The following is a 15,790-nucleotide window of genomic DNA, read 5'->3' as shown; positions in this document are numbered from 1 at the left end:
TGCCATGGATGTCGTGGGTACAGACCTTTAGCTCACGGCAGGAAGAGTCAGGAAGAAAGTGTGGGCTGATTTGATGACATCCAATAGGAAGAAGGAAATTGCTCCTTTGGACATAGGTCTGGAAGGACATCTAACAACAAGAAAGAGGTTACGGGATCTTGTAGGCGAAGCCGTCCTATGCAGGTAGTGATGAAGCGCCTGAATGGGACATAGTAGTCTCTCCACATCCTGAGAACCCACGACGGTGGCAAAGCTCTTAATACAAAACTCCCGAGGAGTACTGTGGGCGTCCGTATCCATCTTGGCAATAAATTTAGGAAGATAAGAGACCAGCAGATCCTGTCCCTGCCAGCTCGTCTTGTGAGAGAGTGCTTGGATCTCTTCTACCCTCTGTGCTGTAGCAAGAGCAAGCAGAAAAAGACTTTCTAGTCAGTTCTCTGATAGACGAGAGCCGCATAGGTTCAAAGAAAGCCGTGGTTAGGAAGCGAAGAATGACATCCAAGTTCCAGGAAGGCCGAAGATTCCTGCTAGGCCTCTGTGGCTGGGAAGAGCAGGCTCTAATAATAAGCCTCAGCACCTGGTCGTTGTTGAGGTCCAACCCTCAGATTGCCAGGACGCTGTGAACCCCTTCGTGCCGGATGTTAAAAAGCCCGCCTGTATGATATACGAGTGGTAGTGTCGCGCGCCCGAGCGCGGGAAACTCGTGAAAGCTTGTCATACTTGTCGTTTTTGTGTATTATGCTGCTATTTTTTAGTCACTAAATCGCCTCAAGAGGAAAGTGGACGCTCTTCGGAGAGAGAGAGAGAGAGAGAGAGAGAGAGAGAGAGAGTGTGTGTGTGTGACATTTGCTAATATTTTAGACACAAACGGGACGCATATAGCTTATCTTTCGAGAGGAAGAGGGGGAGGGAGGGAAGGAGAGGGAAACGAAGGAGGAGAGAGAGAGAGAGAGAGAGAGAGAGAGAGAGAGAGAGAGAGAGAGAGAGAGAGAGAGAGAGAGAGAGAGAGAGATTAGAAAATTTGTTGTTTTTGTATTTGTGTGTATTTACCTAGTTGTAGTTTTACAGGGCCTGGGCTTTATGCTCGTGTGGTCCCGTCTCCATATCTACACTTATCCAATTTTTCTTTAAAACTATGTACACTCTTTGCTGACACCACTTCCTCACTCAAACTGTTCCAAGTCTCAACACATCTTTGCAGAAAACAAAATTTTTTAACATCTCTCAGACATCATCCCTTCCTTAGTTTCTTACTATGCAATCTTGTGCTTCTAAAGTCATATTCATCTCTCAGGATCAGTTTCTCATTATCCACTTCATCCATTCCGTTAATCAATTTATAAACTTGTACCAGATCCCTTCTCTCTCTTCTCTGCTCCAAGGTTGGTAGATCCATCGCCTTTAGTCTCTCCTCATATGCCATCCCTTTAAATTCTGGAACCATTCTGGTAGCCATTTTTTGTAGTCTCTCTAATTTTCTTATGTGTTTCTTTTTATGGGGAGTCCACACAACACCTGCATATTCCAATCTAGGTCTTATTTTAGTACTTATCAATTTCTTCATCATTTCCTTGTCCATATAGTGAAATGCTACTCCAATATTCCTTAGCAAATTATACGTCTCTCTGAAAATTCTATCAATATGGCTTACCGGTTGATTATTTTCTTCCATTGTCACTCCCAAGTCCTTTTCCTTTTTTACTTTTTCTAGTTCTACTCCATCTCCCATCTTATAGATTCCCACTGGTCGTCTTTCTTCACTTTTTCATATTTCCATGACATGGCTTTTGTCCACATTGAATTCCATCTCCCATTTTTTGCTCCATTTCCAGATCTTGTTTAAGTCTTCCTGTAGTATTTCACAATCCTCTTTTTGGTTAAAGACTCTGCACAGTTTCGCATCGTCCACAAACAGATTTATGTAGCTGTTCACTCCCTCTGGCATGTCATTTATATATACGAGAAAAAGTATTGGTGCCAATACTGACCCCTGTGGCACTCCGCTGTCTACTGTTCTCCACTTGGACATCATATCTTTAACTATCATCCTTATTTCTCTCCCCCTTAAGTAATTCTTCATCCATCTCAATGTGCTTCCTTTTAAGCCACACTTCTCCTCTAACTTACATAGTAATCTTTCATGTGGCACTTTATCAAAAGCCTTTTTTAGATCTAAATAAATACAGTCAACCCATCCCTCTCTCTCTTGTACTCTATCAACTATTCTAGAGTAGAAACTCAATAAATTTGTCACACATGACCGACCTTTTCTAAAACCAAATTGGCTATTTGATAATATTTTGTTGTCTTCAAGAAACTCAATCCATTGCTTCTTTATTACTTTTTCACACATCTTGCATATTACACTAGTTAGTGATACCGGTCTGTAATTTAAAGGTTCTTCCTTCCTTCCACTCTTATATATGGGAACCACCTCAGCTCTTTTCCACTCCACTGGCACTGTTCCATTTTCTATTGAGCATTTTATGATGTTGTATATTGGACTTGCTAGTTCTTCCCTACATTCTTTCAGTATTCTGCCTGAGACTTCATCCAGTCCCATTGCCTTTTCCTCATCCAATTCCATCATCAACTTTTTTATTTCAAGCTTGGTTACTTTAATCTCTTTCATATAGACAGTTTCTCTATTACCCTGTGGTCTTTCAAATTTGGATTCCTTAGTAAAGACCTCATGAAATTTACTATTTAACAGTTCTGCCATACTTTTTGGGTCTTCCACCATTCCGTTTTCTCCTTTTAACCTTTCTATTGTTTCTTTTTGTCTTATTTTTCCATTTATGAATCTGTAGAACAATTTTGGTTGTTCCTTACATTTTTCGACAATGTCTTTTTCATAGTTCTTTTCTTCTTCCTTTCTCACCTTAGCATATTCATTTCTTGCTGTTTTGAAGTTTTCTTTATTTTCTGGATTTCTGTTTCTTCACCTTTTCCATGCTCCATCTCGTTTCTCCTTTGCCCTAGCACATCTTGCATTAAACCAATCTTTCTTTCCTTCTTCTTTAGGTCTATATTTCGGAACATATTCCCTGACCCCAGTTTTGTATATTTCCAAAAATAAGTTATATTTTTCTTGAACCGTTAATGAGTTTTCCATCTCCTCCCAGTTTACGTTTTTAAAATAGTTCTTGAGATTCTCAACATCAGCCTTTCTGTAATTTAATCGGTCTCCTTTGTATGATTCATCTCTATCCTCCTTTCCTTCTTCTATATCCATCTCTAATATTACATGGTCACTCTTTCCCAATGGGCACTTGTATCTTATATCATTGTTAATTGGTATATCCCTTGTAAAAACTAGGTCTAATCTTGCCAGCTCATCGTTTCCTCTGAATCTTGTGTTTTCCTTTACTCTTTGGACCATCAAATTATTTATCATTAGGTTCAGGAATCTATCTCCCCAGGCATCTTCCCCCATACCACTTTCATAATTTTCCCAGTCTACCTCCTTACAGTTGAAATCTCCTACCAATATCACTTTTCTCCTTTCCTTAATGATTCTTGTAAGACTCCTTATTGTGTCATCTATCATGTCTCTATATTCTTGGTTAGTCCATGAGTTTGTTTTTGGTGGCACATATGTTCCAATGATTGTTAACTCCTTTTTGTTAATATGCATCTTAACATACAGTATTTCTGATTTTCCTTCCCCAAACTCCATTTGATTTACCACTATCTCCTTCCTTAACATCATCATGACTCCTCCTCCTCCTTTACCCACTCTGTCTCTCCTCCATATATTATACCTTTTATCTTTGTTTATTTTCATTGCCTCATTTAACTTTGTTTCCACCAGGCATACAATATCTGGTTCTTCTTTCTTTATGTAATCTCTTAATTCTAATTTACTAGATAAAATCCCATCTATGTTTGTATACATCATTTTTAATCTCTTGTTCTTATCATTTTTAGTTAAACTTGCTCCATTTTTTCTCTTCTTTCTCTTTTATATACCATTTCCTTATCCTGTCTCCTATAATTCTCCAAAAAAATGCCTTCTTCTCCTCCTCTGACCTTTCATTATTTTTTTCTCTTGCTTCTGCCACCAGTTCATTGTGTCTCTTCCTTTCCTCCTTGTTTCTATTTTTCTTTATATATATATATATATATATATATATATATATATATATATATATAAAAAAAAAAAAAAAATATATATATATATATATATATATATATATATATATATATATATATATATATATATATAAAGAAAAGATACGGTATGCCTGTTGTCCTTACAACATTTCCTGTACCTCTTCCACTTGTGTTGATAGTTTAAAGAAGTAGAGGGCTAGACAGCCCACAACTGCCCCTTGGGGATGAAGGGCGTCGCTTCCGAAAGGGATTTGCCTTCCGTCCCCTCCTTGCACACTGGAACGAGACGAGTAAGAGCCGCCAAACACCCCCCAGGAGTCCCTGGCATGAGTGGCGAAGGAAGGCCTGCAAATGGGAGCAGCAGAAGGCCTGACAGCTGTGGAGGTAGAAGGTCAGTGACCAAGCTCCACCAATGACGTGCCTGGAGCAGGACGCGGTTGGGTGAGAGCTCTGAGTGCGGCCTCATGGAATGTCCTATCAGCATTGGACTTCGAGGACTGTAGTGCCTCCTGAAGGCGATCCTCATCAAAAAGGAGAGGAGTAAAAATGGGAGACCTCTGAAGGATGCCTTTTTCGACCTGCAAGAAGGATGGTCTGAGGTAAGCCTCCCTCCTCCAGGCCCGCAAGTTGGCAATGACGTAAGTCGAGTCCCTGCAAGCGCCATTAAGCGCCAAACATACGGCTTTAAAGAGCTGCTCCTCCAAGTCTAAGAGGGGTGCAGGGAAGTGACGAGCCACCAGAAGATGCATGGCCCCTAAGCACCAAAAAGAGTAGTTCAAGGCGTCTCTAGACCTGGGGACCACCCCTTCCATCCTGGCCACCTCCGGGTGTTCACGGATGACGCAAGGCTCTCTGGCACTAGAATGCAGGGTGGTGTGGAGGCTAGGATTAACCAAGGCAGCCTTCCCGTAAACCTCCTGACCCAACACACTGTAAATCTTAGCGAACCTGCCTGAAGGATAGCCAACTGAGGTTGGTTTTTTCTCATTAGCTTTCAAATAAGCACTGTCAGCTTGCTACATGAAAACCCTGACAGGCTGTGCCCTTCCAAGGAGGATCGGTCCCCTTCTTGTAGATGAGGTGCTGGTACCTGGGACCACAGGTCATTCCAGGTCAAACCGCTGGCGCATGGCATCCTCAAAAACTGAGTCAATGTAGTTCATCATACGATGGTACATGGAGAGGCCATGAGGCTGGAACTCACGCCCCTCATCCCCCTCCAGGCCTGTTAGTAATCTGTCATGCCTCTCTGAGTTGCAGCGTGCCCCGTCAAGCCCCGGAGACAGCGAGGCCCCTGAATCCTGCCACCCAGAACAAGAAGGGCGAGGACAGCCAAGCAGGACACGCCGATCACATCTGCCAGAAGATCACCTCCAGGACAACAGCGTGTCGGGTCGTGCCGAAGAGGAGACACATCAGCCGAAACAGAGGCCACATGAACTCTGTGGAGGCTTGTATGAGCAGGACAGTGGGTTTGTTGGGCCGTAGGGGAGTCGTCAGACACTGGGCCCCGTTGGCTGAACGGACAGAGGAGGCAGCCCGTGGGGAAGGCGTGAGCATGCCATCCTGTGGGTGGGGAGACAAGGCAAGAGGGCAAGTGTCTCTCCCGGCCGGGCCTTTACCAAAGGCAACTGGGGGAGGGCCAGGCCTACCGCACCAGCCCACCTCCCCCCAGTCCCCCCCCACCAACCGGTCTCGAGAAGGGAGGCAGCCAGACACCACTGAGGTGGGGCGGGACTTCTTGATCCTTTGAGCATCATCCTTTGGGGGACGATAACGCTTAAGAGGCACCTCTAGTCCTCGGACAGCTCCCCTGGCCCCCTGACTTGGTGTGACTGCACACACCTTTTTGCATCAGGATTTTGGGGGGGAGAGGACACTGAACTGTATCAGGTCCGGGTCAGAAGATGAGGGCACAGATGGAAGAGAGGGGTCAGTAGGAGGGGAAGGGGCACAGAACCACGCAAATCTCCTATCTGAGAAGCAACAAGAGTGTTGACTGCAGCAAGCACCTCCTCCTGCCAAGACTTAAAAAAAAAAGAGAGGTCAATAGGAACAGGAGGTTTAGTGCCCTACTGGGAAACCGAATCCTCAGCAGATAGCTCATCCAGGGACAAAATAATAACGTTCTGAAACGAAATCACCAAGCCGCCATGAATGTCAGACACCGGTGAAACCCTTGTCCCCTGAATAGGAAGAGGTGCTTTAACAGACTGCAATGTGCCTACGTCACAGGAAACATTACAAAAGGGTGCAACAGAACTATGTGAATGTTTTGCCTTGGCACATCTCATGCGCCTCAAACCACACTGGTACTTATACGCAGCAAGGATTTTATCACTGCTCCAAGTAGAACATACATCACACCTCTTACCTGGGTTGCAGATATTTCTGCAATTAACACAAACAGAATGAGGGTCCTGGAGGAAACTGCCCAAGACCCTGGTGCAGTCTGGTCTCGAGCAAATCCTTCTAGAAGGCTTAGAAGATGACTGAGAACTGGAAGAACCAGGCGTGGAAGCAGCTCCATCCATCAGCAAACTACTCTCCCGAGCAGCAGCAGGCTGCTCTGGACGAGTATGCTGCCCATTAAGGTCCTCCACCATGAAAACACGAAGAAACCGGCAGAGAAAGCACTTGAAAAGTTCAAGAAGCGAAACAGGGACGGAAGCACAGCGCATGTTAACACGATGCGCGTCGAAAATTAACAAAGGGGCAGCACAGTCGATCCCATTGGCAGTGGCGGGCACCATGCTGGCAGGCGTAGCGCCTGGCGGAAATTTTTGTAATCTCGGCGGACGAAAGTAAGTGAGACAGTGGAACTGCTAGTTTTTTGTATGAAAAAACAGGTGTCTGTGATAGAACCCGCAACTTAAAACACTAAAAAAGACCCCAAAAAACAAACATATTTACAGTTAACCCCTTCCTTACTGCAGCCACTCCCCGATATAAACAAAGCATTCCCCTCCTATACCGCAGCCCCCTGCCCGTGTGCGCATGTGCCTCACGGCCAGACCTACACATTATATTTCTTTTTAACTCAGTGTTATGTACTTTTTTCTAAACATATTTTTGTCATTTTATTAATAAAAGAAAATGTAAACATAATCATAAATTGTGCACTAATCATAAATTCAGCACCACACACTCTGCACCTTGTGAGGGTGGCCCTGAGGCAGTCATAACTAGGCTGCTCCCCCTCACTTGCCGAGAGGGTTTCAACACTGCTGTCACTATCACTCTCTCCTATTTCTTTTTCAGGATCATAGTCTGAATCATATTCATCTGGAGAGTCTTCCAGTATATCCTCACTATCTGTCTCATAATTATGATAATCCTCATCGCTGCTACACGAAGCAGACGCCATTATCTCTAACTAGAGTCAATAGAACAGTTTCACCACGGCTGATACTAGAGAACTGATGTTCTTGGGGGGACTGTGGGAATAATATATGTCAAAGAATAGTGATTGGCTTTATAGTTTATGCATGAAAAATTAACTCCAATATTGATTGGCTAGTTTGGGGGATGGTTTTGTTACGCTGGGGTGGCTAAAAATAACGCCTCCAGTGTTTGTTTGTTTATAGTGAACCACGTGGAGCATGAAAAAGGCAAAATCCGCTCTCAGGCCACGGTTATACACGGAAATGTATTGGTGTGGTACGCGCACACGGCGGCATCTTCGGTACCACGAGGTCGCTTTTGCGTGTACGCACGCATACAAAACAGTCTTGCGGTAAGGAAGGGGTTAAACCTAAACCAGTTTCTATTGTTGTCTTCAGAAATTATAAAAAAAATTCCCTTAAAACAAATACCTTTAAAGCCCTTGAAATATAGAAAAAAAATCTAGAACACTGAAGTACACTCTTAAAATACCCTTAGAAGTACACTGCATCACTCTTAAAACACCCTTAAAACACTCAATCACTCTTTTAAAACAACACTTCTCCCATCCTTCCTAACACCCTAAATACTGTAAAACAAACATAAGAACATAAGAAAAGCGGGAAGCTGCAAGAGGTCGCCAGGCCTATACGAGGTAGCATAGACCGGGGTGAACTGGTCCCCCCCTGCCAGCTGGGGTGAATTGGGCCACTCCTCAAAAATTTATGAAAAATTTGAAAATTGAAAAAAGTATATACTGGGCTTGAAAGCCCACTTCAGTATCTGCACAACCTTAAAAAAGTTTTTGGTCCTGACCGAAAACTTATGGTTCCTAGGATGTCCCCCAAAAAAGTGTTTTTTAAAGTTGCAAAATTTGTGTCCCCAAAAATGTTGTTGAATTTTCATAAAAGTTACAGGTCATATATATAATTTTCTGTTCTTTTGCATGCTTTAATCAGAAATTAAAAATTTCTTTTAGTTTTAGTGCTATAGGCACTTCAATGAGTAGCCCGATTCACCCCAGTGTATCTCGTATACCAGGGTTTATCAGGCCACAACACTATCATTATGTTTTTGCTACATTAAAGCTTCCCAATGTTTTTTTTTTTTCAACTATAACCATCATTAAACTTCCTCCTCACACCACTGATGTACTGCAACCTCTTGATGTTTGCTATTTTAAGCCTCTGAAGACCAATTCTTTTTTTTTTTTTTTTTTACGTAAGGAAGAGGGCCAGCCAAGGGAAAAAAAAAAGAATAAAAAAAAGGCCCACTTGAGCGCTGGCTCTCCAAAGAGTATAAAGTGCCAAAACCGTCAGCCAGAATTAGAGGAGCAAATGCCTCGATACCACCCTCTTAAAAGAAGACAAGTTGTAGGAATTCGGAAATACAGATGCAGTGAGGGAGTTCCAGAGTTTACCAGTGAAAGGGATGAATGATTGAGAGTACTGGTTAACTCTTGCATTAGAGAGTTGGACAGAATAGGGATGAGAGGAAGAAAAAAGCCTTGTGCAGCATGGCTGCAGAAGGAGGGGAGGCATGCAGTTAGCAAGATCAGTAGAACAGTTACCATGGAAATAGCGATAAAAAATATAAAGGGATGCAACATTTCAGCGGTGAGAAAGAGACTGAAGACAGTTAGTCAGAGGAGGGGAGTTGATGAGACGAAGACCTTTCGATTCCACCCTATCAAGCAAAGCTGCGTGACTGGAACCCCCCCAAACATGCGAAGAGTACTCCATACAGGGACGGATAAGGCCCTTATACAGAGTAAGCAGTTGGAGGGGCGAAAAAAACTATCAGAGATGCCTCAGAACACCTAACTTCATAGAAGCTGTTTTAGCAAGAGATGAGATGTGAAGTTTCAAGTTAAGATTATGAGCAAAGGACAGACCGAGCACATTCATTGTGTAAGAGGGAGACAGTTGAGTGTCATTGAAGAAGAGGGGATAGTTGTCTGGAAGGTTGTGTCGAGTTGATAATTGGAGGAATTGAGTTTTTGAGGCATTGAAAACTACTAGATTTTCTCTCCCCAATCGGAAATCTTAGAAAGATCAGAAGTCAGGCGTTCTGTGGCATCCCCGCATGATCTGTTGACTTCCTGAAGGATTGGACGTCTCTGAAAGAACGTGGAAAGATGTAGGGTGGTATCATCAGTGTATGAGTGGATAGGGCAAGACGTTTGGTTAAGAAGGTCATTAATGAATAATAGAAAGAGAGTGGGTGACAGGACAGAACCCTGAGGAACACCATTATTAATAGGTTTAGAAGAACAGTAGCCATCTACCATAGCAGCAATAGAGCGGTCGGAAAGGAAACTTGAGATAAAGTTGCAGAGAGAAGGATAGAAGCCGAAGGACGGCAGTTTTGATAACAAGGCTTTATGCTAAACTCTATCAAAAGCTTTTGATATGTCTAATGCAACAGCAAAAGTTTCACCGAAATCTCTAAAAGAGGATGACCAAGACTCAGTAAGGAAAGCCAGAAGATCACCAGTAGAGCCACCTTGACGGAAGCCGTACTGGCGATCAGACAGAAGATTGTGAAGTGACAGATGTTTGAGAATCTTCCTATTCAGGATAGATTCAAAAACTTTAGACAAGCAAGAGATTAAAGCTATAGGACGGTAGTTTGAAGGGTTAGAACGGTCACCCTTTTTAGGAACAGGCTGAATGTAGGCGAACTTCCAGTAGGAAGGAAAGGTAGGAGTCGATAGACAAAGTTGGAAGAGTTTGGCCAGGCAAGGTGCAAGCACAGAAGCACAGTTTTTGAGAACAATAGGAGGGACCCCATCAGGTCCATAAGCATTCTGAGGGTTTAGGCCAGCAAGGGCATGGAAAACATCATTACAAAGAATTTTGATTGTAGACATGAAATAGTCAGAGGGAGGAGGAGAGGGAGGGACAAGCCCAGAATCATCCAAGGTGGAGTTGTGAGCAAAGGTTTAAGAAGAGTTCAGCTTTAGAGACAGAAGAGATGGCAGTGGTGCCATCAGGATGTAATAAAGGAGGGAAAGATGAAGAAGTGAGGTTATTTGAGATGTTTTTGGCTAGATGCCAGAAGTCACAAGGACAGTTCGAGTTTGAAAGATTTTGACATTTTCTATTTATGAAAGAGTGTTTGGCAAGTTGAAGAACAGACTTGGCATGATTCCGGGGAGAGATATAAGGTGCATGAGATTCAGGAGATGGAAGGCTCAAGTACCTTTCGTGGGCAACCTCTCTATCATGTATACCACAAGAACAGGCTGAGTTAAACTAAGGTTTAGAAGGTTTAGGTTGAGAAAAAGAATGAGGAATGTACGCCTCCATGCCAGACACTATCACCTCTGTTATGCGTTCAGCACAAAGAGATGGGTCTCTGACACGGAAGCAATAATCATTCAAGGTTAAGATTTTATCTCCCCTATTAAATATGGGAACCACATTAGCTTCTCCCCATATTGAAGGTACCTCACCTGACTCCAGTGACACCCTAAAAAGTACTGCTAAAGGCTCACTGGCGACTTCCTTGCATTCCTTTAGAACCCTTGGATATACTACATCAGGTTCTGGTGACTTGAATTTTAGTTTATTTATCTCATGTTCTACCACCATCTTAGTTGTATGAATATCTGTCAACTTTTCACTATCCTCTGCCCTAAATATCTGTTTGCTTTCTGGGATTTCCTGTGTGTTCTCCTGGGTAAAGACAGTTGAAAAATACTCGTTCATAATTCTACTAATCTCTTCTGCAGAACTAACCATCTCCCCATTTGCTGTCCTTAAGGGATCTACCGTATTTTACGGCTACAAGACGCACTTTTTTTCCTAAAAAATACCCTGGAAAATACTAGTGCGTCTTCCAAAATTAATGTTGTATTGTAAGTTAGCATCCAACCTCAAGTGAGCTTGGACAGATAGCGACCTGGATTTGTATGTTGAGTCATTACATTATGATGATAGCTTAAGTATCATTTAATTTATCCTTTTATATTATGTAAACTCAGTACTTAGGTGTTACAAGTATTTCCAATACCATAATTCTTCCTGCAGCCTACTCAGCATGTGGAGAAAACGGGCCGCTCCCTCGTCTCATTGCAACACACACATACATGTACACGAACGCACACACATCATGCCAGGTGCCTTTATAGCTTTAATAATAAAACATCCAAGTGGCTTACTCATTCAAGTAAGAGCCAAAACTCCACTTGTGAATTGTATTCCCATTGATAAAGCCTATGAAGCACGACTGCAAAATAAAATAAATACAAACTGCAGCACTGACGTGTTCGAATTTTGGCGATCGGACAAGTGATTCCGTAATGTAAACAACAGGTCCAAAACATGCCGTTGCCCGCCACTAAAACAAGAAGAGAAGGACTGTTTCATTGTGTATATGTATTTAGGTATGGTGTTTTTATTTACATTGTTTTAAATTTGTGGTGAGTGCTTCAGCAAATTTGTAATGAGGGGTGAAACAATAGTGTCTTGCAGACTTCTTGCTTCTTATGTTTCCGTGTTCAGTGGTCGGGTATCTGGTGAATGCGTTCTTGTATGAGAATGACTTCTTTTTTCTTAGAAATTTCTTTCAAAATTAGGGTGCGTCTTCCAAGATGCAGCGTCTTGCAAGCCGTAAAATAGGGTATTTCTTCTCTGCTTTACGTCTTGTATAACTTGGACCTTGAGGTCCATCTTTGCTTGGCTGGCTACCCTCAACTCACATTCACTTTTAGCCTCCTTCATTAACCTCTTAACTGTTCTTACTAATTCATGGTATAGTAGCCTTAAAGCCTCATCCCTTACCTTTAGCCTCTTATATATATTCCTTTTCTGCCCTATGTATCCCTTTAATCTGTCTGTCATCCACTTAGGGCCGTTGCTTTGTGATTTTATTGTTTTATGTGGAATGTTAGCTATCTGACCCTCATGTATTTTATTTAGAATGTTGATATAGATCTCACCAACCCTCAGCTGACCGGGATTCCTCCCATGTTCTAATCCAGCTCCCCCCACTTCCACACTCTCTCTCTGTCCCATTCCAACTTTGCACCTCATTCCCCTTCTCTGCTCTTCCCTTCCTTCTACCTTCCTTCCCCTTGCTGAGCGACTCCTTGTAAATACTTCCTTAAGCCCTCAAAATTAGCCTTCCTGAAGTCAGGTACTTTCCTTTTGTTCGTTTTTCTAAGTTTCATGCCATTTCAATGCATGCCGTATTTCTTTGTGATCACTGTTACCTAGCTGGCTACCAACCTCCACCTGTGTAACTGCCTCCTCCCTGTTTGTCAGAATTAAATCTAGAATATTATTTCCCCGTGTGGGTTCTAAAATGACTTGCTTTAAAAAATTATCCCAAATGACCTTATGAAACTCTTCTGCTTCCCTGTTACCCACCACCAAACTCCAATCAACATTCCTATAGTTAAAATCTCCTACCAAACATATCTTACTGTACCTGGCTGCTCTATTTATTTTCTCCCATAGGGAAGAGTTTATTTGGTCTGAAGCATTTGGTGGCTTGTACACTAAACCCATTACCACTAACTGAGACCTGTCCTTAATATCTACCCATAGAGACTCAATTTTGCTGTCTGTCTTCATTCTGCTATTTATGCAACATTGGAGTGTGTCCTTGACATACAAGGTCACTCCTCCCCTCTTCTGTTTTCCCTATCCTTATGAAAAAGTGTATAACCATCAATTTTCACCTCCTGATCAAATATGTACCTTCCCTGATATATCAAACCAGGTTTCTGTTAATGCAATTATATCAAAATTTTCAACACAAGCTGCTCCTCTCAGCAAATCTATCTTATTCAATATACTCCTACAATTCATCATAAACACTTAAAAATAAAAAAACAACATACAAACTCCCTTCCAAACACCATCCAAAAAACACTCACCATCTCCCAGGCATGGATATTAGCCTTGTCCAATTTCTTGATAGCGACAGGGAGCGAATCGCGTTTCCTCACGCCAGAATACACGCAACCAAAGCCTCCCTTGCCAATAATGTCACCCACCCTGTATGTCTCTCCCACTTCTGGAGATAAAAGTAAACATTAAATTCACATACCATATACTATACATCTATAAACTGACAGTAAAAATAACCATCAAAAAACTTACACACTATCTTCATACTCCCATAACAATTCAAATTAGCCTCCTAACTCAAACATATTTGCAAACATCATGAGTCTTGTTTACATTCTTTATACTACAGCATTTGAAATTGTTTTCTAAAAATGTGACATTACGAGACATGTAAGACTTGTCACTGGTGTTTCCAGAGTGGTGTGAAAGTTGTGTGGAGAGACTGATGTCCAGCTTCTTGGGATGAATGGCTCTGGAGGTAAGCGGAGAAAAGACTTCATCAAATATTGATAGGCACACACACAACACATCACAATTAACATACATAAGAAGCTGGTTCTACTGCACACACTCCACTACAGGCCAATGACTCACCTCAGATAACAAACTAGATTAATTTATCCTCTTCCGTCCTCAGCAAAGACAACACAAGACTAATTTTATAGTTCCTGTGATATTGACAAGATTCTTATATCAATAACAGGAGAAACAAAACCTTGAAAAACAGTAATGGTGAGGGTGTTTTTCCAGTTACAGTGACAGATTAATATTTTTTTTTATTCCACTAACAGGAGAACCTTGGCTTTGAATAAGTCATGGTGAGAACAAATTGTATTCTAAACTCAATTTATGTTTCCATTATCCTATAAAGGAGACATGAGAGCACAAGGACAAGGACACTCAAGACACAGCAATTTACACAAAAATATTTCTACTCAAAACAGTGATGTCATTGGCTCCAGTGAGTTTTAATTCTGGTATAAGCTGAACAAATCATCATATAAACTAACAATAAGAGCTAAAAAAAAAAAAAAAAAAAAAAATATATATATATATATATATATATATATATATATATATATATATATATATATATATATATATATATATATATATTTGCACAATGACATCACCTCTTTGTACAGCCTTAGGTATACATGCATCATAAACATACTTTAACATACCGGCAATCGAGCACCTCATCTACTTTTTTCACATCTGCCTTACAGTAAGTCTGACTATCCAGCATCAGCCTCTGGTCATCACTGATGTGTATTTCCTTAAGGTCATCACTGGATACCGAGGGACAGAAATTACCTTAGAATGAAGTTCCTCCAATGTGTCCGTTTCCCAACACACATGCATCAAGAGTCAAATCATGCCACAAGCTTGCCACATTCACATCATCGAAGCACCCATCACAATGTACAAATAGTGCTTTAGTGTTCTTAAACCATTACATTCACTGCAACCCATCTCCAAAGCAATAAGCAATCAGTAACTAATAAAAAGATTCAATCTTATATTACAATTCCACATGCAACAACCAAAGCCAGAGAGAGAGAGAGAGAGAGAGAGAGAGAGAGAGAGAGAGAGAGAGAGAGAGAGAGAGAGAGAGAGAGAGAGAGAGAGAGAGAGAGAGAGAGAGAGAGAGAGAGAGAGAGATTCACATTAGTTTGTATGACATTGTGCAAGTAAATTAGACCAATCATAACTCCAGTGCCTCCTTCACACTTACCAAATACTTGTAACCTTCACAGTGAAGTCTTTCTTCACTGCACCCAGGCCAGACTTATCCACCAGGCTCATCTCAGTGTCAGGTACCTCCTTGTCCGACATGGCTGAGACTACCATGTTCTGTAAAATCACATTACATTTGGTCATAAGGAAATATGCCTACACATGGCAACTGTCCTGTGGTCCCTCTAGATCCCATTTCCCAGCTCTTTCACTCAAAAACATGATGTACAAATCAAAATGTGATTATCCCCAAACTAATCTAATCCTAACTGCAACCTACCCCAACCTAAACTAAACTAACCATGCTATTGGCCAGAGGGGTTCAGAAGCCAGACCGATGTGCTAACTATAATCATATATATATATATATATATATATATATATATATATATATATATATATATATATATATATATATATATATACAATGGTACCTCGAGATACGAAAGCTTCTGCATATGAAAATTTCATTTTACGAAATGTTATGTGAAGATTTTTTCACTTCATATTATGTAAAATTACTCAGCATATGAAAAATACTAAACAAAACTCGAAATTCCCACGTGCAGAAAATTTTAAAATTCACGCCACACAAGTTGTCTTCTTGCACAATTTAATGGCATTTGCTTGAGTCATTTCAGGAACATATTGAAAAGTAGACAGAAACAAAGTTCTTTGAATCATTATTT

General features: G+C 41.4%; 1 protein-coding gene across 1 annotated transcript in view; it reads right to left on the bottom strand.

Moving 5' to 3' along the window:
* LOC123500565 (serine/threonine-protein kinase pim-1-like) overlaps nt 1-15,790 on the bottom strand; it is a 49,227-nt gene that overhangs the window by 11,271 nt on the left and 22,166 nt on the right. The window contains 3 exon segments of the mRNA XM_045249255.1: nt 13,388-13,527; nt 13,745-13,833; nt 15,100-15,218. Of these exon segments, the coding sequence (XP_045105190.1) occupies nt 13,388-13,527; nt 13,745-13,751 (147 nt within the window). The 5' untranslated portion in view covers nt 13,752-13,833; nt 15,100-15,218.

Source organism: Portunus trituberculatus, unplaced genomic scaffold, assembly GCF_017591435.1.
Source record: "Portunus trituberculatus isolate SZX2019 unplaced genomic scaffold, ASM1759143v1 PGA_scaffold_410__1_contigs__length_386818, whole genome shotgun sequence".
In the NCBI taxonomy this organism is placed as follows: Eukaryota; Metazoa; Arthropoda; class Malacostraca; order Decapoda; family Portunidae; genus Portunus; species Portunus trituberculatus.
The sequence above is the reverse complement of the archived record's forward strand: the minus strand, read 5'-3'. Positions and strand labels throughout refer to the sequence as shown.